General features: G+C 36.7%; 3 protein-coding genes across 4 annotated transcripts in view; 1 reads left to right on the forward strand and 2 right to left on the reverse strand.

The window, feature by feature from the left end:
- The window catches only part of LOC106880095 (DNA-binding transcriptional regulator BolA), a 32,547-nt gene extending 24,819 nt beyond the window's left edge, over window positions 1-7,728 (reverse strand). The window contains exons 1-2 of the mRNA XM_014929912.2: window positions 7,722-7,728; window positions 5,071-5,115 (exon numbers count right to left, since the gene is read on the reverse strand). Coding sequence (XP_014785398.1) covers window positions 5,071-5,115; window positions 7,722-7,728 — 52 coding nt within the window. The remainder of the gene's footprint in view (window positions 1-5,070; window positions 5,116-7,721) is intronic.
- On the forward strand, window positions 808-2,129 carry LOC106880101 (very-long-chain enoyl-CoA reductase-like). Its single transcript, XM_052975216.1, has one exon. It carries the CDS (start codon window positions 897-899, stop codon window positions 1,809-1,811), a length of 915 nt encoding a protein of 304 aa, XP_052831176.1. The 5' UTR covers window positions 808-896; the 3' UTR covers window positions 1,812-2,129.
- A 340-nt stretch (window positions 7,729-8,068) lies between the features above and the next one.
- The window catches only part of LOC106880100 (ubiquitin-protein ligase E3B), a 54,085-nt gene continuing 39,688 nt past the window's right edge, over window positions 8,069-22,465 (reverse strand). For both annotated transcript variants that reach the window (XM_052975268.1, XM_014929916.2), the window contains 10 exons: window positions 22,066-22,185; window positions 21,380-21,457; window positions 19,967-20,065; window positions 18,792-18,899; window positions 17,785-17,922; window positions 14,474-14,598; window positions 13,439-13,621; window positions 11,736-11,847; window positions 9,949-10,041; window positions 8,069-9,258 (listed from right to left, as the gene is read on the reverse strand). In XM_052975268.1, coding sequence (XP_052831228.1) covers window positions 9,067-9,258; window positions 9,949-10,041; window positions 11,736-11,847; window positions 13,439-13,621; window positions 14,474-14,598; window positions 17,785-17,922; window positions 18,792-18,899; window positions 19,967-20,065; window positions 21,380-21,457; window positions 22,066-22,185 — 1,248 coding nt within the window. In that variant the 3' untranslated portion in view covers window positions 8,069-9,066. The remainder of the gene's footprint in view (window positions 9,259-9,948; window positions 10,042-11,735; window positions 11,848-13,438; window positions 13,622-14,473; window positions 14,599-17,784; window positions 17,923-18,791; window positions 18,900-19,966; window positions 20,066-21,379; window positions 21,458-22,065; window positions 22,186-22,465) is intronic.

Raw genomic sequence — 22,465 nt, forward strand, 5'->3', positions numbered from 1 at the left:
TAGGACATCGTTAGGTTTCGTCTTTGTTATTATAACAAAGACGAAACCTAACGATGTCCTAAGGACCTAATAACAGTTATGTATGTGTTTTTTCGTGTTTTGTTCGAAAGGTAACTACTCCTGAAGAAGTGCCAAACGTCTAAATCCAATGGACCAGTCACTGGATAAGTTTGGCACAGAAATGTTAACATAGAGTGGTGAATAAATCGATATATCGAATTTGAAGTCTCTGTCTCTTTTGAATATGAAAATTTAAAAGTTTAAAAACCTTATGATATAAATATAAACTGTGAGAACGACCCTTAAGGAATCTAATTAATGATCTCCTAAGGTAAGTTCTTATGCTATATTGGTAACGGTTGCTACATCCTCTGGGAAAAAAATTATTATATATATACACACACACACACATTATGCCTGAGAGAAAAAAAACTGCTTTTGATCATTAGTTAGCTCGGGAGGGACAGGGTTTAAAGAAGAAGAAGAAGAAGAAAGACCACGACGATGATTTTCTTCTTGAATTCTTTTACATTAAGTGGGAGTAACTCTAAATATAATTCTTACTAACAATATATTCATTCTAGCAATTTTCTCCCTTTAATTTCAATGTCCAGATATTTGTTTAAAAAATGCGAAGGCAAGTGTTCTAAAGTTTGAATACTTTGTATTCATATTTTTATAATGACTTCTCAAAACAAACAAGAATAATATTTCTGATTTCGTATCAGTGTATTTAAGTAGGATTTTCACAAAACGACATTAACTTGAAGTTTCTCTCACTTGAAGATATCCTCCGAAACTATTGCTTTGTATCTTAACCTAGCTTCGGCAGCTGTAATACCGTTGCTTTGTTCGATTTCTGTCGAAGTCATAAGTCTTCCTTGCCCCAATTTACCATGGAAGTGGATATTATTAATGCTAAAACTGGGAAAAGTATTATTTCTTTTAGTTCACTGAAACAATCATCAACAATCCATGATGTTAAACTTGAATATAAGAAGCTTAATTCTAAATTATCTCTGGCAAGACATTCATTTCGCAAAGAACCACGCGGACGAATTTTACGCGACGAGGAAACTTTATTGAGTTTAGGGTTTGATAAAAAGGCTGTGCTCTATTTTAAAGACCTTGGTCCACAAGTAGGATGGACAACAGTTTTCCTCACTGAATATGCTGGTCCTCCTATCATTTATGCTATATTTTACATGCGTCCTGCGTTCATCTATGATGTTGATGCTGCTAATGACCCGAAAGATTTTGTCGTGAATCTTGCTGCCGGTTGCTATATATTTCATTTTGTTAAACGTTTATTGGAAACCCTATTCGTACACCGTTTCTCTCATGCAACCATGCCAATTCGTAACATCTTTAAGAATTCGTTTTACTACTGGGGGTTCGCTGCTTTCGTTGCTTACTACGTGAACCATCCTCTCTACACACCCCCAATGTTTGGCGACGTACAAATCTATGGCGCTTTGACTGGATTCATTCTGGCTGAACTTGGAAACTTTTCTATTCACCTGGCATTCAGAAATTTACGACCGAAAAATTCCAAAGTTCGTATGATCCCATATCCCGGAACAAACCCTTTTACTTGGTTGTTTAGTTTGGTAGCCTGTCCTAACTACACCTATGAATATATTGCGTGGCAATCTTTTGCTATAATGACCCAGTGCTTACCTGCTCAACTTTTTGCTCTTGCCGGTTTGTATCAGATGGCCGTCTGGGCCCGTGCCAAACTCTCTAACAGCAGGAAAGAATTCAAAAACTATCCAAAAAAGCGTAAGGCCATTATCCCATTTATCTTTTAAATGTACAACTTCCATTTGTGAAAATCTAAGCTGAACTGTCATGTAGATTCAATTCAGTGTTCTGTTTAGAAAAGAAAACTTGTTTAATTAACATTATCACATTTGATTTGTAAATTTTGGCATTTTCTAATGTTCTCTGAACTGCACCAATTCTGGTGATATTTAATGTAACACAATTTGTCGTTCTACATAAAAATCGAAGTCATTTTTGTTTTTTCTTCTTTGCAGTGTCTTCATGTTCATTTGCTCTGTGCTACTTTCATTCAATTGTTATAATTTTATCAGTTATACAGAATTAATAAACAAAATTTTTGTTTATACATCTCTTCAGTCTCTGTCTTTGTAAGATATTTGAATATATATATATGCCACCCTTGACTTATGTTTCTACTTTCCCTTTAATCTGACACACGATTTCGGTTGATTTAAGGCAGGCACAAGGGGCCAGCAATTTTGATAGGAGGGAATTAATCGATACCATCGAACCCAGTACTTGACTGGTACTTTATTTTATTAACCTCAAAACGATGAAACGTAAAGTTGACCTCAGCAGGATTTAAACTCGGGACGTAAAGAAGCCGTCAAACATCACAAAAGCAACTGTTGGCAAGTAAAGTGATGGCGGAGACATAAACTCAAGGATCGCCAAAAATTCCTTTGTATCTCTGACGAATGAATTCATAATGTTAAAATGACTTTATCTTATCAGTTTTTTTTTTCCGTGGATTAACAAAACAGCTTTTGACCCGATATATGTGTGTATATACGTGTGTGTGTGCAGGCACTCACCACTATTTTTTTTATCTGTTATTCCAGTTATTCCCTTATCTGAAGTAGACAAATTGAATTTAAAAAAAAAAAATCATTGAGCATTTCGATGACTTTCACATTTTTCTTCAAATATAATCTCTATACATATAATAACTACTGTAATCATCACATTAGTTTTAATTCACTAATATATTTTTATATTTAGCTTTCTATTCGAAGGTGGAAATGCGAATAAAAATATTTTGAAGAATGAACCATCGACCTTTCTTTTTCTTTCTTTAATGTAATATATAAGTATTTTAGCTTGTAGAGTTCAAAGTACATTTTCTATTGTGCAATAATTGTCAAGACACCAAGTCCTCGTTGAATAAGTAAATACATAAAAAAATATTAACAAGCTACTCTCTTTCTCATCAAAGGGAAATAATACTTTATAATAATTTTTACGCCGTTGAAGTACAAGATTGCTCCGCTATTCAAGTACAAACACATAACTACGGTAGTCTCAGTGAAGTAAAGATGGATCCTTCGTCGGTGTCGACGACGAGCATTCAGTCGTTCAGACATCTAAACGTCCGACTCGTTAAAATAACATGCAAGTGGCTGAGTATTCCTTAGACACGTATTTTTAACGTGATTCAAAATCAGAGTGATATGAGTATGACAAGATAAAACCTTTGGTATTAACAGATTGGTACCATTCCCCCGACTTTATTTCCTCTTTTTCTTCCCCTTTTATCTTCATACCTGTTTCAATCATTAGACAGCGGCCATGTTGGGGCACCGCCCTGAAGTATTTTAATCGAATGAATCAATCCTTATACTTTTTTTTTAAGCCTAGTACTTATTCAATCGGTCACTTTTGCCGAACTGCAAAGATATGAGGACGTAAACAGACCAACACCGGTTGTCACGCGTTAGTTGGGAACACAATAAATCGCACACACACTTATATACGACGGACTTTCAGTTTTCGTCTACCAAATCTACTCATAAACCTTACCACACAGCTACGTCTGCGCTTACATGTTTTTTTGTTTTAATGAAATTTTTCAGAGATTCGCTTCCGAGGGTGGAGATTACGAGTGTGTTTATAACATCTTTTGATGGAATTTCGGATCCCTTTTTTTTTTTCTCTCTCCGATTGTGTTTCCTCACCTCTTGTCGAACAAATTGACCCCAGGACTTATTCTTTGTAAGCCTAGTACTTATTCTATCAGTCTCTTTTGCTAAGTTACAGAGAAGTAAACACACCAACATCGGTTGTCAAGCGATGAGGGGGGGGGGGATAAACGCAGGCATATATATATATATATATATATATATATATATATACATATACATACACACGACGGGCTTCTTTCAGTTTCCGTTAACAAAAAAACCACTCACAAGGCTTTGGTCGGCCCGAGGTTATAGTAGGAGACACTTGCCCAAGGTGTCACGCAGTGGGACTGAACCCGGAACCATGTGGTTGGGAAGCAAGCTTCTTACCACACAGCTACTCTTGCGCCTAACAAAAATAATATGACATTGTTGTCATAATGATACAAAGTCCACAAAGGACTCAATCTGATGGTCATATGACCATAATATTTAACAATTTAATGTAAGAACTTGTTTATTCAGTTGAATGAGGCAGCAGAATAGAAAGGTTGTTAGAACATAGGATGGAATATCCTGCATATTTGTTCTGATTCTGTGCTCTGCATCCAAATCCCTCCAGGGTCAATTTTAAAAAAAGGGCTAATCCAGGATGATGGTTTTTCAAAACAGGAGAGTGTCAAGCAAAATGCCTTGTGGTATTGTCCTGGTCCTTTTGATTCTGACATCGTCTGTAACGATGCTAGTGTTGAGTGGTATCAGCTTTTCCTTTGAACAATATTGGTCACATCAAGAGTGGAGACTGCACACATAGGCAGTTGACAATCTTCTACAAAAATCTTACTCAAGCCTGCACATGTATGTGTGGGCTAGCAGAAGCTCTACAGCTTCAAGAGGTGAAGTCCATCTTGAAGCTCTGACTTTGATTGTTGGACTACGTTATTAACCTTCAATAAGTACATTATTTATTACTGGATTCTATTTAACCCATAGTCATAAAAGCAAAGAGGCAGGTTGGAAGGAGAGAGGTACTGAAGAATCATACCAGGTAACTAGGCAACAGGTTTATGTAGCAAGGGGAGAAGCAGGAACTAAGAGGTTTGCCAATATTCTATGGCACGAGACATTCCAGGTTACAAGACAGAATTGAGATGCTTTAGGAAAAAAGTGTGTACAGATTGCCACTTGCACTTAGCAATTCTGAAAAGGCATGAGAGAAAGGTCTTCCTAGTGTGGACCAAAGTGTTTTAACCATTCTCGCTGACAGCAGTATGTTACATAAAGCAATTAAGAATGTGACGAAAGCAGGAAGAGTCCCTGGACCCTCAGGAATTCATGCTGAAATGCTTAACATAATTAGTGGTGAAGGACATGGCTTAGTTACCTTCATGGTTAATCAGGTTGTCATACTCAAAGACATCATACTCAACTGTTAAAAGGACAAAGAAGAAATTACAGAGGAATCAAATTGCTGCATCATGAAAGTTATGAAAACGGTTACAAGTTGATTAATTAGAGAAAAAAATTAAATTACATAATTACAATTTGGATTTGTGCCAGAGGAAAGTACTCAGATGTTCTCTTCCTAATTAGACGACTGCAGAAGAAGTATTTAGCTACAAGTAAGCCACTGAACATTCATTGACAAAAGTAAAGCCTTGGGCAGGGCCCCTCACTCTCTGGTGGCTACAGATAATGACAGGGGTCGATGAATAACTTGTGAGATCCACACAAACCATGTACAGGGGTACTGTCAGTAGCATGATAATTAACACTGAATATAGTGATGAATTTAATGCGTAAGTAGAAATTCACTAGGGTTCAGTTGCCAGTCCCCTCTTATTTATTATAGTCCTTTACGCCTTAACAAAGGAGTTTAAGAATAATTGCCATTGAGAACTACAATAAACTGAGATGACAACATTCTTATAATTTAAATATGTAGTTGAATCAAACAGCCTTGAAGGTAGCTTTAGCAGTGGAGGAGGATGTATAGAGTATATATATATATATGTATATATATACACATACAGTACTGCCTGATCGGCACTCATGCCAGTGGAAGATTAATAGCACAACTGATCATGATCGTTGCCAGTGCCGCCAGACTGGCTCCCATGCAGGTAGCACATAAAAAACACCTTTTGAGCATGGTCATTGCCAGAACCGCTTGATTGGCCCTTGTGCCAGTGGCATGTAAAAGCAGCCACTACATTCTCGGAGTGGTTGGCATCAAAAGCTGTAGAAATTTTGTCAGATCAGATTGAGCCTGGTGCAACCTTCTGGCTCGCCAATCTGCAGTCAAACCATCCAACCCATGCCAGCATAGAAAGCGGACGTTAATTGACGACGATATATATCATCATCATCATCATCATCATCATCATCGTTTAATGTCCGCTTTCCATGCTAGCATGGGTTGGACGATTTGACTGAGGACTGGTGAAACCGGATGGCTACACCAGGTTCCAATCTGATTTGGTAGAGTTTCTACAGCTGGATGCCCTTCCTAATGCCAACCACTCTGAGAGTGTAGTGGATGCTTTTACGAGGCCAGTCAGGCGGTACTGACAACGGCCACGCTCAAATGGTGTATTTTATGTGCCACCTGCACAAGAGCCAGTCCAGGGGCACTGGCAACGATCTCGCTCGAAAGTCCTTACACATGCCACGGGCACAAGAGCCAGAAAGGCGACGCTGGGCACAGGTGCCATCCTGATTTCGCTTTCGCTTGCCCCAATAAGTCTTCGCAAGCCGAGTATATATATATATATATATATATATACTTATGGATGAACAGCAATGCTACATGCTAATTAGAAGTGGGTTCTGAATACAGAGGGCATGTGAAGATCAGAAAGAAATGAAGCTGGCATGCTCCATTGGATGTGCAACATCAGTTTGCATGAATGCCAAAATACAAATAAATTGAGAGAAAAAACTAGGCATAAGAGGAATCAGATGTAGTGTGATGGGTATGGATGAGAAATGATGTATAAAGATTGCTTAACATTGATGAAACTTATGGAAGTGGGGAAACCTAGGAAAACAAGGTTTCCCTCTTCCATAAGGGGCAAAGTAATGAAAGTTGATCTAAGAACTTAGAATCTCATGGAGATGTCAAAGAATTGGGATGGCTGTTGATATGTGATATGTGAGAAGGTCAACGCATCTCATTGAAACAAGTTCCGGAAGCATAAAGTGTATATACACCTTCCCCATCAACCATTCATTTCTCTATCACTGTTCTCTCCCATCATTTGCCTAACTGCAGTACTCTGCTGTTGTAATTTAATGAGAGCAAAACTACATATGTCATCATCATCATCATCATCATCATTTTCTGTGATACCAGTTATCTTTCTCGTTACACAGAGCCACTTCACTTGACATCCATCCTTCTTTCTTAACAATGGCCCTCTCCACTCACATTTTACATTCATTACCCTACCCCCTTTCTCTCCTCCTCTGAATCACTTGCTCCTATCACTATACATCTCTTGCAACCACCCACATGTTACCTCCCTTTTTCTAATCTTTCTCTTATCTGCTGTATTATTACTATTCTGCTCCTCTTCACTTCTTTTGTATGGCCAGTCAGTACCTATTCTTCTCAACCTTCCAACTCATATATATCGTCCATCACCCCTCCACCCTTGTTTACCCTCAATCTCTATAGTCATCACCTTACTCTCCCTTATCTTCCCTCCAACTCTCCTCTTCCGCCCACAGGGCTCATGCTGACACCATGTTACCACCATCTTTATTTCTCTTTCTAGCTCCATCTTGTATAATGTAAGAAGAAGAAATGCATATTCTCTCCAACAAAAACACTTGTTCTGACTCTTTCTTTCATATTTTAACCTTTACCATTTTTTCCTGTTTCTTACTTCCTCACTCATCCTTCAGGCACATCATATGTCCATACCCGTGCTACCCCCTCTCTCTCTCTCTCTCTCTCCCCCTTCCTTTGAATGCTCTAGAATATTCTGTTTTATATACATCATCATCATCATCATCTTCACCACTATTTACCAGCCATGTTCTTTGCTGAATTGGATTGGACGATTTGACAGGATCCAACAGGCCTGAAGACATCATGCTCCAATGTCTGCTTTGGCATGGTTTTTTATGACTGAATGTCCTTCATAACACTAACCACTTTACAATGTGTACTGGGTACTTTATTTTCATGACACCAGCACTAGTGAGGTTTCCATGCAGCTTACATCACTAAAATCCCCTTCAATTGAGTAGAGCTACAGTAGAGAGGGAAGAAGTTTTAAGCTATGGTTTAAGGAGTTAAAGTCAGATAGAAGGGTCTAGAAGAGAACAGATTTCTTGCAGTAGGGAATATACACACACATAGACAATACGTAAAATAGTTTTTATAATTGTATTTATTTTTCCATTTTCTTTTGTTTAACACAATGACAGTCTACACAAAGATGACACACCAAGTACTTACCTGGCTAATCTACAACCATTTCAGTTTAAGAGAACATCAAGAAAATGTATCTCTTCGGTACATTTCCTACTATTTTGAGCTCTGTCATGTAGTGACAAAATGTCTTTGCTAATCCTCTTAATCTCAGTCAGGTAATATTCAGATTTGTTTTATGTACAGTTGTGATTCCTTACACTAAGATTCGGTTCAAAGCAAATCAATAAAAGACATACTTTGAAGTTTAACCACTTCAAATATTTCTGCTTACATCATACAGCAATGGTTGTTTCAACATTAAGTACCAAAATATTCACAGCACATGAATCTGATGAAGTCTTGAATACATATCATATACAAATTTATTTCTCTCCAATGGTTTTTTTAATAATGTTACCTGATATATTTTATTTATTTATTTGAATTTTAGTGTTGTTGATTCAGGCAAATTTATGAAAAAATGTAATGGAAATAACCAAAAGAAAAAAAAATTAAGCATTTTAAATTTTGAGTAGAAAAATAAATTTGTATGTGATATGTATTTAGGGCTGATTTCACTCCTCATGTGGTTTCTTTTTATGTTCTTTAAGATGGAAAGAATTAATAATATCAGAACAACAGAGGGTAAACAGAACATAAGAATCTACAGTGCCAATCACAGTCTCACCAACGTTGCTAATTATTTCCATATTGAATAAAAAAATTATTGCTTTTATTTGAAATGTCTGAAATGTTCACAAAATGTTTTTCATTATTTTTTAAAAGTAAAGCTTTAGGAATGTATTTCTTTTTTGTGTGTTTTTTCTTTAGCTTTTTAAATATATTCTCATTTTTCTTACTCACATGAACAAATGTAGATCTATTTTCCACATCCATGCTGTATTCTGTCAGACGGTCAACTGAATCAACATTTTGTGCATTCGTGACACATGAAGGCTAAGACAACTCAAAGCCAGTGTTTGAATGAATGGCATATCGTAATTTTTCCTTCAAAGTGCTCTTCTTCTGGTAGTTAGGCAGTTTAAGAAGATTGAAACAAGTTGAAGATGTTGGTAAACGACCAATCGGGTCCTTTTTACGAATATTGAAAAATCCTTTAAGAACGCTGCCAACAGTATCCCCGGTGTCCTAGAAACAAAAGAAGATTAAAGAATGAACAATGTACAAAGAAAAGTTTTAACTCTCAGAAACCTCTAAAACTCTACCCAGACATCTTCACCAAGTCTTTATCAATAAAACCAGTTGTGAGATTGCTCTAACTTTATATCGTTGCTATTATGCAAAAGTGTCGTAAGTCCAAAACATTGCTTTTTCAGAAAATGAAAAAATAATTTCACCATTCCATTTCTTTTAACATTAGCAATAACTTCAGTTTAACAATAATACTCTGTTGGGTGCATAGAATCGTAGCTCCATGCATGTGTGATATTTTCAGTCAGAAATATTTTTGCAAAACTGTCATATGTGGGACTTATACTTTTGAAAAATGCTAAACCATTGACAATTTTCGTATCTAAAGCAGCTGGAGATACAATAGTTTGACCTAAAGAACTGGCTATTGCAAGCAAAATTAAATATTGAAAAAAACACATTTGCTCAAATTTGGACAAGTTATTTTACCAAATTCTTTGTTATATTTAAAGTAATTGAAAGAAACACTGAGCATCTCAATAGAAATACAGTAACAAAAGTTTGATCTAATTTCAAATTCTTCCTTGCTCTACCATCACAAAACAACATTTGCTTCAACCACCACCACTATCATTATCAACACCAACCAACCAACCAACCAATATATATTTATTCAGCAAGTCTTACCTGATCATCACTAACTTCTACACACCGAATGGAAAATGCAGGATCGAGTGTGGAGAAACCTAACAGTGGAGGTTTAGAACAGCTTGTGACAAACTAATAAAGGAAAAGAACAAGACATGTGTCAGAATAAAGAATAAGATAACTGGTTGTTTCATTCACAATCATTAGTAACAACACCACAGGCATGTGTACAGGACTTGAAAACAAGACATGTATTTTTGAATACAAAATATTTTATTTATGAATACATCATCATCATTTAATGCCTGTTTTCCATGCTGGCATGGGTTGGACAGTTTGACAGGAGCCAGCTTGGTGCAGCCCTCTGGCTTGCCTGCTCCCGTCATATTGTCCAACCGATGCCAGCATGGAAAACAGACGTTAAATGATGATGATGGTGTATTTATAAGTGAAAAATGAAACATATTTTATTGTAATTCTGAATGGAATGACTTAATAGAAGTATTGTGGTAGGTACCAACCTCAGGATTGAGTCTAAGGCTTCAATCACTGAACCAAAGGACAAATTTATGGAATGGAATAAAATTGTAGTTATTTTTAAGAGTCCACAATGATTTCTAAATGAAACATTACAGAAACAGACAATAAAAACAGGATATGTGAGGAAAGGTGAAGAGCCAGCTACAAAACAGCCAAGCTTAGTGTTGAAATCTTACAGAAGAAATTCAACTCAGATTATTTATGAGAAGCACAGGCTTTCCTGTTGCACTCAATAGGCCTGTGCATGTCTGTATGACTTCTTTATTGGACATTAAACTTCTCTGGCATTCCGTCAATTACAATAATGAAAGTTCCAGTTGAGCCAATCAACGGAACAGCAGGCTCGTGAACATGCCAAGTGGTTGAGCACTCCACAGACACATGTACCTACCCTTAATGTAATTCTCACGGGGATTCTGTTTGACACAGGATGTGATAAGGTTGGCCCTTTAAAATACAGGGACAACTCATTTTTGCCAGCAGAATGGACTGGAGCAACATGAAATAAAGTATCTTGCTCAAGGACATGATGTGCTGCTGGGAATCGAACTCATGATCTTAAGATCATGAGCTGAATACCCCTAACCACTTAGCCATGTGCCTTCACTCAGACATTAGACTTTAATCCCAAGATTAACATCAGACATGCTGATGGTTGTCCAATTAACTTTCATTGATATTGAATTCCTTTCAATATTATTTTAATAGTGAATAAAATAACCAAATGAAGAGCCACTCACTATTGGTCAAGACTGACCATGAATGTGTAGGCCTGGACAACATCTGTTGAGGAAGACTAGATCAAAGATGGAATGCATTATCAGTAAATCAGAGAGAGAGTCAGACAGACAGACAGACAGGGGGGGGAGAAGAATGCTTTAAAAACTGTAGAAAATATACATAAAAATAACTAAAAGACAGTAATCCCTCGCTATATCCGCAGTTTATTATTTAAGCTTACATCGGTTCCTCTGTGGTGGTGTTTTGCATTTATAAAACAAATATACACAAATTATAAAAATAATAAAAAAAACATAGACAGTACAATACTGTTTCTATTTCACCTATTGCAGGGGGAGGGGGTTGGAATGTAACACCCATGATAGTTGAGGGATTACTGCATATGAAAATATTTACATGGAATTCATAATTTACATGAAATTAAAAACATCATTAAATCATTTAGCAATTGAATGACCATTGATCTGTGTAATCATCTTCAAATATTGATCTCTTTAATTATCACCAAATACTAGCTGACCCCTGAAATAGAAGAAGCAACTCACTTTGAGGAAAAGACTTCTCTCATGAGCACTAAAGTCATGGTCCACGATATCCCATAACCAGTTGATTACTCTGTGGTTATTATGATAGCCACCATAATACTGAGTATGACGTCTGCAACGAAGGAAAAAAACAAGAATGATTCAAAACTTTGACAACTGGAGTCACTGCTAAGAACATTATAACTGCTCACATTATGTTGGTGCTATTATCATTATTATTATTTTAATTAGGGTGTTGAGCTGGCAGAATCGTCAGCACACCAGGCAAAATGCTTAGTGGCATTTTGTCTGTCTTTACGCTCTGAGTTCAAATTCTACTGAGGTCAACTTTGCCTTTCATCCTTTTGGGGTCAATAAATTGAGTACCAGTAAAATATTGGGGTTGATGTAATAATCTAGTCCCCTATCTCAAATTTTTAGGCCTTTAGCAGAAAGGATTGTTATTATTCTTTTCTACTCTAGGCACAAGGCCCAAAATTTTGGGAGAAGCGGCCAGTCAATTAGATCGACCCCGGTATGCAACTGGTACTTAATTTATCGACCCCGAAAGGATGAAAGGCAAAGTCAACCTCGGCAGAATTTGAACTCAGAACATAAAAAAACGAAATTCCGCTAAGCATCTCGCCCGGCGTGCTAACCATTTTGCCAGCTTGCTGCTTTAAGGATTATTATTATTATCATCATTATTATTATCATCATTATTATTACTAAACTCATCTATAAGTATGACACATTATTTTAGTATTTACATCTATACTATGTTTCCATTAGTTTTGATACGGTACACAGGCAATATACAGTAATATTTGATATCACATACAATATACAACTATTTTTGATATCACATATGATATTCAATCCTTCGTATCATTCACATTATACAACAAATTTTACCATGACACGCAACATACATCAGTCAAGAGACATTGACACCGAACATGAAGTACATCAACTTTCACCAGCATTCTGGGAGGAATTACAAATGTCCTTGTGCATTACTTATGACATAAAAACATAACGAGATGAAGCAGCTGCTACACATATATAATAAACATACAAAGATTGTATTAAATCAACGAAATGTCACTCGAAAACCAGATGGGAGTCAAATAGGATCAAGGGAGGCAATCCAAATCGTATTGCAATGAGCAGCAGACAACCACACACCGGCTGTGTAGGTGCGACTTAGAAACACGCTTCCCAACTATGTGATTGCAGGTACAGTCTTAATATGAAACAACTATATTACACTGTAACCAGCCTGTGTTTAAATACCACACATACACACAAATAGTTTGTAGTAGTTATAACTAAACTCAATTTTCAATAAAATGTCAGACGCTATTTAACGCTACAGACTTAATATAAACAAACATATCCAAAAGTTAAAACAACAATTGAATAACTTAATGACATGTGACACCCTTCTGGTGATACACACAGAGCACCCATGATGGTGCCACATGAAAAGGCACCTGTGCTAGTGCCATATAAAAAGCATTTGTGCTGGTGCCATGTACAAAGCATGGGCACTAAAGTGATTAGTGTTAGAAAGGGCATAGAAACCATGCCAAAACAGACAACTGGACCCAGGGTGCAGCTCCCCAGCTTGTCAACTCCTGTCACACAGTCCAATCCATGCTAGCATGGAAAACAGATGTTAAATGATGATGATGATGATGATGATGAAGAATATATCTTACCTTAAGTCTTCTATGTCGATATCTCTATTGTCACCAGAAATAAGCTTCTGTAGTTCAGGAGCTGAGAACATATTGAGCCATTCATGGTTAACCACTGATCGAAACCCACGGATGAAGGCAGCAGTTTGCTCCTTTATCTGGCAGTACATTCGAAAATGAGCCATCAAATGGACATAACGGATCCTGGAAAATAATCAATTGCATGAAGTAAGAACTTAATTAAATATTAATTAAAAAAGAATTAGCATATTAATAAAAAGTAAAAGAGTAAAACATCTGGTACAAACAATGTTTTAAAGTGATCATCATCATCATCGTTTAACGTCCGTTTTCCATGCTGGCATGGGTTGGACAGTTTGACTGAAGTCTGGAGAGCCAGGAGGCTGCACCAGGCTCCAATCTGATCTGGCAATGTTTCTACGGCTGGATGCCCTTCCTAACGCCAACCACTCTGAGAGTGTAGTGGTTGCTTTTTACATGCCTCTGGCATGGGGGCCAGTCAGGCAGTCCTGGCAATGACCACGTTCAGATAGTGCTTTTTATGTGCTACTGGAATAGGAGCCAATCAGATGGTGTTTTTTTACGTGCCACTGGCGCAGGAGCCAGTCAGGCAGTCCTGGCATCGATCACGTTCAGATGAAGAATTTTACATGCCACTGGAATAGGAGCCAGTCAGGGGGCACTGGCCACAGCTACGATTTTGGTTTGACTTCACTCAACAGGTCTTCTCAAGCATATCATATAGCTTGACACATCAGGGGTACTCTTAAATGAGCCAGACATGCAACACTGGCATGTTAATTTATGTTCCAATCACCAGCTTAATATTGACAAAATGTTTTTGCTAAATTCTTTGTTATTTACAAAATTAATTTAAACAAAGTGTATTTCAAAAGGAATACGGAAAGGAAGGGGTTAACATGAACACCTGAGGCAGGTGATATTCAGTATGATGTCTGACATAGTTCCAGTCTACAATTCAAATAATATTCAAGAGATGAATAGATGAATAAATAATAATGAAAGACCAATTACTTGTTTTCATCTGTAACTCCAATAACTTTTCCTCCGGGTACAAGTTCATGTGTCTCAAGCCGACCCATGCAATCTTCATCACAGGAAAATGTTAGATCTAATTCACTGACATCACCCTCATAATGCTGAAAGAGAAGCACAACATTAGAACAGATGATAGATAGGTTCACATTTACTGACTTTCATAAAAGTTCTAAGAGGTGGTGGATGTGGTGGGGAAATGGGTGATGACACTTATTTGAAATACTAGCTGAGGTACCCGGTAAAAAATTACAGTTAATAAGATGTCTGTTTATAGCCATGAAACATTTTGTGTCAAATTTCGACATTTTTCTAAAATTTAAAATCTATATTAATGGATCATCAATTTGACAAAAACATGAGCAGAGTCTGGTAGTGAACCCGTGTTATCGTCATTTTTGTGCATATGCGTAAAATGGCGAATTTTACGCTTTGGGGCAGATTTCGTCAAATTTATGTCATAATGGCTAGTACACAAAATGTCTAAATTTTGCTTGAGAAATAAAATGGCCTTACCTAATCATAACCTGAAACGCTGGGGAATTAAAACAACGAATTTAGCAAATCAAAACAATTCTCATCGAAATGCAGAATTAACAAATGCTAATTAGATTACCATTAATAAGCTGTCTGCTTATACCCATGAAACATTTTTCGTCAAATTTCAGTATTTTTTGTCAAATTGATGTCATGGTGGCTAGTGTGAAAAATGCCAAAATTTTACAATATTTGAAAAATCGATGCTGATTAAAAATCGATTTTTTAAAAATTCCAAGTGTGTAAGTAACTACATGGGCATAAACCCCACACACGTGTCAAGTTGCATCAAGGTCCGTTGGATAATCGCGGAGGAGTTAAAGTAACAAATTCACAAACACACAAACTTGCCATTTATTATTATAGATTTTTGGCACAAGCCTAGCAATTTAAGTGGGAGGAAGTTAGTTGTTTGCACCTACCCCGAAACAACAAAAGGCAAAGTTGATCTTAATGGTATCTGGACTCAGTTCGTTGGTTCCACCTTGACGGTGCTGGTGCCACATAAAAAGCACTCAGTCCACTCTGTAAAGTGGTTGGTGTTAGGAAATGCATCCAGCCATGAAAACCATGCCAAAACAGAGATCGTTGGCACCAAGTAAAAACCACCCAGTCCACTCTGTAAAGGGCATCTAACTGTAAAAACCATTCCAAAACAAACAGTGGAGTTTGGCACAGTCCTCTGGCTTGTCAGCTCCTATGAAAGCATCCAACCCATGCCAGCATGGAAGACAGATGTTAAATGACAATGATGATGAACGTAAAGAGCTGGAAGAAATGTCTGAGGCACTGATGAGTCTGCCAACTCGGGGCCACATGGATGAAGATAAGTCTTTCTAGTTTAGGCACAAGGCCAGGAATTTTGAGAACAGGAGAGCAAGTCACCAAGATTGACTCCAATACTTCACAGGTGTTTTATTCTGTCAGCTCAAGAAGATGAAAGACAGAGCAGACCTCAATGATATTTAAACTCAGAATGTAAAAAGCTGGAAGAAATGCCACTAGGCATTTTGTCTGATGCACTGACATTTCTGCCATCTCACTATGTTGCTGTTGTTGTTAAATAATAATAATAATAATAATAAGGAGGAGGAGGAGGAGGAGGAGGATAACAATAGTGGAAAATGAAGAAGGTGAAGATAGTGCCAATTATTGCTGGTTCCTTGGGGACAGTATCAGAAGGCATCAAGGGAATATAAAAGAAATCAGAATAGAGTGCCCAGTTACAAAAGGTTTTCCTCCTTGGCACAGCCAGAATAATCAGGAAAGTATTAGACAGTTGAAAAGAATAGATAGCATGGTACTGGTAGGCTGTGGGTAGCAAGCCCACTATGCATGCAAGACTCCAGGAGTTACAACAAAACCTGAGATAAAAAGAAATAATAATATCGTCAACATTGATGGAGATTGTGAAAGAACAGCAAGAGATATTTTATGAACCAAGGATGCAAGTGTGTAACCACTCAACCTGCATAAAAATAGTAGCCAAATTTCCATCAAATCACAACATAACATCTTAAGAAAAAAATGCACTAGAAAAAAGAACGCATATTGTCTTGGGCAAGAAGCAAGAGGGCCATGGTTGTGACGTCTTCAATAAAAGTCTGTTTGATCAGAACTGATTAGAGACTTGTCAAGAATATTAACATCATTAAAAATGACATGGATAATTTAATAGCAGTAACTGAATGACTTGGTTAGTGGTACTACATACTCTGGGATCATCACCTCCATTTTCCAAGAAATGGGTCAGCAGAAATGGTAGAAGTTGAAACTAAATGTCTTCCATGTCTACTTCCATCCATTTAACATCATCATCATCATTCAACGTCCATTTTCCACACGGGTATGGGCTGGACAGTTTGACAGGAGCTGGCAAGCCAGAGAGCTACACCGAACTCCAATTGTCTGCTCTGGTAAGGTTTCTACAGCTGAATGCCCTTCCTAATGCCAACCACTTCCCAGAGTGTACTGGGGGGCCTTTTATGTGTCACCAGTACCAGTGCCTTACATATGGCACCAGCATCGGTACTTTATACGTAGAACCAGTACAGATGCTTTTTACATGGCTCCAGCACCCATGGGCTCACAAGACAAGGACCTTACAAATGAGAGATGGAGTGGAAACAAGAGATTAGAGTATGATAGAGGGACAGAGGTAGCCCTCTTACTATGAAGGAGATACTTGGCTACATCAGTAAGACCTTATTTTGAATTCCACCAATATCAACTATGGTCAAGTTATAGTCCTTTTCTGGTCACCCCCTTGGGAATGATTCAAAGGACTTATGGCTTCACATAAAAAATCTGTGACCTTGTACCAATGTATGAAATCAATGTTTCAAATAGTGAATTTCTCTGTAGCAATGGGTCTTTTTCTCTTAAATATTATATCTGATAAGTAGAAATTACTAGTCTTTGGACTTATTCTAATTTCAGATTTTATTTATTTGAAAAAATCTTGAAGATTGTTTAAATCAAAAATAGAAACTGGACAGCAAAAACATGCTTTCACACCAGGCATTATATTTTGTAAACGATTGATTTTAAAACCACAGAGTTAAAAGTAATTGATGATGATAATGATGGTAGCGGTGGCGACAAAAATGATGATGGTGAAGAAACATGAAAATATAGAATTATAATTAAAACAAACTTCAACTATGTTAGATTGAATTGTATCAAAATGAGTTTGTTAAAATGATGGGAAATATTTACAGGGTTTATTGAATAAATGTAAAGTATATACAAACCTTGAGGTATGAAAGACTTTTGGCAAGCTCTGGGTCTAAAGATGGTAATTCATCAAGGGAACTGTAGGTTGAACTCTGCTGATGGCCAAGAATTTGTGTCAGGAAGAATGGAGCAAACGGCACATCAACAACAATACCCTGTCAACAAACAAAACCAGATCAGAAATTCTTCTAAACAAATTTTCATTTCAAATATTTCACAGAATAGCTTTTTGTATTCCTTCAGATGTTTCAGGCCTAACGGCTGTGGCCATGCTGGGGCACCGGTATCAACAATCTACTGATGTTTCAGTCTGGTGGTTTCCTACACTATATTGATGAAAATTTAATAATTTCTACCCTATCATTATAGCATCAATCTATATTCCCAATTTGTCTTGAATCCAATATTGGCTTTATGCTCCTCAATTGGACAATGTTAAAATTATATAAAATCGAAATTTTAGAACATCTCTTACAATTAAGAATCAAACTGAATCCAGAGGCCAATAAAAAACAGATGGATTGTGAAATTAATAAGTTTGTTTATTTATCTCATTAATTGGAAAACTGATGCAATGTAAAATCATAAATGCACACAGGCCAAGCTGTAGCTGAGTTAAGAAGCTCTTTCTTCCTAACCATAAACTCTTGGGTTCAGTTCCACTGTATTGCACCTTGGGCATCTTTTTTCTACAATAGCCACAGGCTGGCCAATGTCTTGTAAGTGGATTTGGCAGAGGGAAACTGAAAAGAAGCTCATTGTGTATGTGTGTGTGTTTTTCCATGTATAGTCTTGTCTTCACATGAAAAATACGGAATATTTAAGAGAGGAGTTATACAAAGGAGAAATAAAGAGATAAGTTGTTCTATGTAGACAAGAATGACGAGCAAATTCATGTTGGAATCTGCTGGAACATATGAAGAATGAATATGTATATCATTTTTGCTGCTTTATCTAATGATATTTAAAGTTACCCATGTCATGATGGATAACACTCCAGGATATATATTCTGAGAAAATTTACCTCATAGACAGCTTTTCCTAACATCCGTCCCAGAAAATCAAAAAGTGCTAAGTGATCTTCTTGAATGTAGGATGTTGATGAAGGATACAGCTTTTGTTCACTAGTTGCCTGCAAAGAAAATTTTAAACATGAACTTTCGTTAAAGGCTTGTCTTGAAAATATTCATAACCAAAGAGCTGCTATTTCCACCAGGAATTGCTACAACCAAAGAACAAATACAACTGCAGAAATTCGCTTTTATCTTTCTTGTAAAACAAAACTGGTACAGCGTCATCTCAAATTGGTTGGTTAAATGAACCATTAATAGCTTCAGATACTGACCAAGTAGTATTTAGATTTTGAAGGTATTTTGTTGTCACTGTCAATGAAAATTGAGTTGTAATATAAATATATACAAACAAAAAAAAATCAGATGTGAGAGGCAAAAGAAGATTAATATTCCATATGGTTACAGTTGTTTCATCATTTACTCCAAGTTACATTAACTTTGATGCACAGGTACATATACAATATATATGCAGCACATGCACATTATATACATGTATGTACACCTATATATGCACACACAATATCGTACAATACAATTCCATAGTCATACAATGGTGCACTTTTTTATTCATTCTTAATTTGAAAAGATTTATAAAAAAAAATCAATGTTCAAATTGCATTTTGGCAACCAAACTCAGCATTTGTCAAGTTAAGAGTGAACACGACAAATGCTATTAAAGATATTTAACCCTTTAACATTCAAACTGGCCGAAATATTTTACCATGTTTTATGTTCAAGCTGGCCAGATCTGGCTTCTCACACCAACCCTACAATGTTATTCTAAAAATAAACAATCACACCCTAAAAGTCTTGAAGCTACATGATCCTGCGTGATCAATTCAAAATGATTTGAATAAACAAGAATTACATTTGACAGAATAATCTGAATGCTGAGGGGTTAAAAAAAACATTTTGAGTGAAGTCATTTATCCTGGCCATAATGGCTGATAGGATACCAAAGAAAGCAATGCTCGAGGGTCATCCTGATGGATTAACTAATATTAACAACAAACAAGATGAGGACAAATATCCGTCAAATGCAAATAATGTAAATAATGTAATATTAAACCAGTTTAAAATTAGGAATTTGTCATGTTTATTTATATTTTGAAGAATAATTTCTTACCTTGAATAGACTCAAAGATGGATCAAATACCCTTGAAATAGTTTCCTCTAAAAATTCTTTAAATACGCCATCTTGATCAATTCCTGCCTCATCTAAACCCTGACAGAATGAAACAAAGAAAAATATTAAAATATAATAGAACCAGTTGCTTAAATTGTAAATGTATTTGCTTTATAGATATATAAATGATGTCTTGTTGACTAACTAAATCTCTTATTATCTAAAACCTAAAAATATAAATTCTTTGAAATTATTAAAAAGTCCAAGATAAAAGACCAGTGGTCTTGTCTTTTGCAAAACCTCCTACATTGATGAAGCCAATGGAATTTGATGCTCTTTTGAATTTCTGCATCTTGTTGTCGTTTCTGGTGTGTAGCTACAGATCAGCTCTGACTGGGATAAATTTGCAACACAGTAGTAGTTGGGAGAACAGGGTGTAACCCTCAGGTCAACTATTTCACATACACAAATACCTCTGCCTAATGAAGTTGACCACACTGTGTATCCCAGCAGGCACAGGTTTATTGTGTGGATGGGATGTCATGTTCCTTTCATTTATATAATACATATTTATTTTTTTTTTGTCTTGCAAGTACTTCGTGACCCTGTCAGTGCAAGTGCCACTTAAAAGCACCCAGTCCATCACCAGTGTTCTTTTATGTGGCACCAACAGGGGCATCAAATACATTCCAAGACAGAATTCCCTCACCTGAGAGGAGGGAGTAGTATTGAGGTGTGGCTTTATGCCAGTTCAGAGATTTCAAGTATAGAGGGGACATACATAGGTGCCTTGCTGTAGAACATGTATATAATCAACATCATATATAACATCTACTTGTTCATGCTTGCATGGGTTGGACAGAGATTACTGGGGCTAATTTCCTATGACTTGATGCCCTTCCAGTTGCAAACCCTCACCTGTTCCCAAATGAGATAATATTTCCCCATGGCCAGAATATTGGAAGTGAATGACATTCATTTACAACTATCACATGATGTCAAGACAACGAGACACACACACACAACAGATTTCTTTCAGTTTCTGTTAACCAAATCCACTCATACGGTTTTGGTTGACCTGGGGCTAAATTAAAAGATACCTGCCCACGGTGCCACAATATACTACATGACTATTCAGAAGAAGAAGGGTAGCTCCTTGTAGCCTTTTTGAGGTTCTAAAGTACCCACCACAAGGGATTCATAAAGTTATGCTATTGTCTGTCAGTGGCTGCTGCTTCTACTGACACCTCCACTACAACAATTTGAGAGGCAAAGAGAAAGAGAGAGAGAGACAGATAGAGAGAAAGAGAGAAGCAGACAGAGAGACAGAGAGGGAGAGAGATGGAGGAAGGAAGTAGGGAGAGAGAGAAGTAATTTAAGGAGTAAAAAGACAAAAACATATCAACACCTCACCTGTTCATTTACAAATTTTACTCTGATAACACCTTTGAGGTTGCGAGCAGGTAATTGTGCTAACTGTCTGTAGCCATCCTATTAAACCGGAAGAGTAATACAAAAGATAAAGAATAAGTAATATGATGAGATAATGCAAATAATGATATAAATATTGTAATATTCAAATACATGGTCTCCCTTGACAACCAATTACTGTGAAGGAGACAATCACTTTTCAATCAATTGTGACCTGATTAGAAGTTTGAATTTTAAATTGAAGAGCAATGAAGATGTACAGAACATACATATTAAATCAGGCTCAGGAACAGGGTTCTGGGGGAGCAAGTGCACTCCCAAAAATTGTGGAAGGTTGGGGGTGATGAAAATGCATTGAACAGCCCAGGTTGGGCCTGGGTTTGCTCCCCAAAGCAAATTTTGTTCCTGCACTTGTGTATATATATATATTTTTTCTTTTTATTCATTACAAAAATCTTAAAATTTCTAACCATAGATAGTAATGTATAGTACCATTTCATCCTTATTTGTAATCATCAGCATGACATAACCTGAGGTGAATATTGTAATATTCATTTCTTCTACAGCGACAAAGGTTTACATGGGAAAACAAAAATAAATTAAAATAAATTAAAAGTTAAAGAAATCCAGAAATTTGAGGCAATGGAATTATATAAAATTAGACTCACTTCGACTATACGAGACCGATGAATTGTTATTAGTGTGGACTGTGGAGATGTACACACAGATTCGGTAAGTCCAAGGAAATCTTTCTCCTTCATAACATATTTTCGGAACAAAACTACTCGCTGCAATAAGAGAATAAATTTGATAATAACTTCTTTAAAAATAAAAGATGTGAGGAAAAGAAAAGGAAGGGGAAGAAAAACAAGAAGACAAATAACAAAGCAATGAGGAGAAGAAAATAAGAACGAAGAAAGAAAAGCAAGTCAAGATTCTCATAAGTGCAGGTATGGGTGTATGGTAAGAGGTTTGCTTCCCAACTAAATTGTTCCAGGATCAGTCCCACTGTGTGCCACCTTGGACAAGCGTCTTCTACTATAGCATCAGACCAACCAAAGCCTTGTG

This window comes from Octopus bimaculoides, chromosome 1 (genome assembly GCF_001194135.2).
Source record: "Octopus bimaculoides isolate UCB-OBI-ISO-001 chromosome 1, ASM119413v2, whole genome shotgun sequence".
Taxonomy (NCBI): Eukaryota; Metazoa; Mollusca; class Cephalopoda; order Octopoda; family Octopodidae; genus Octopus; species Octopus bimaculoides.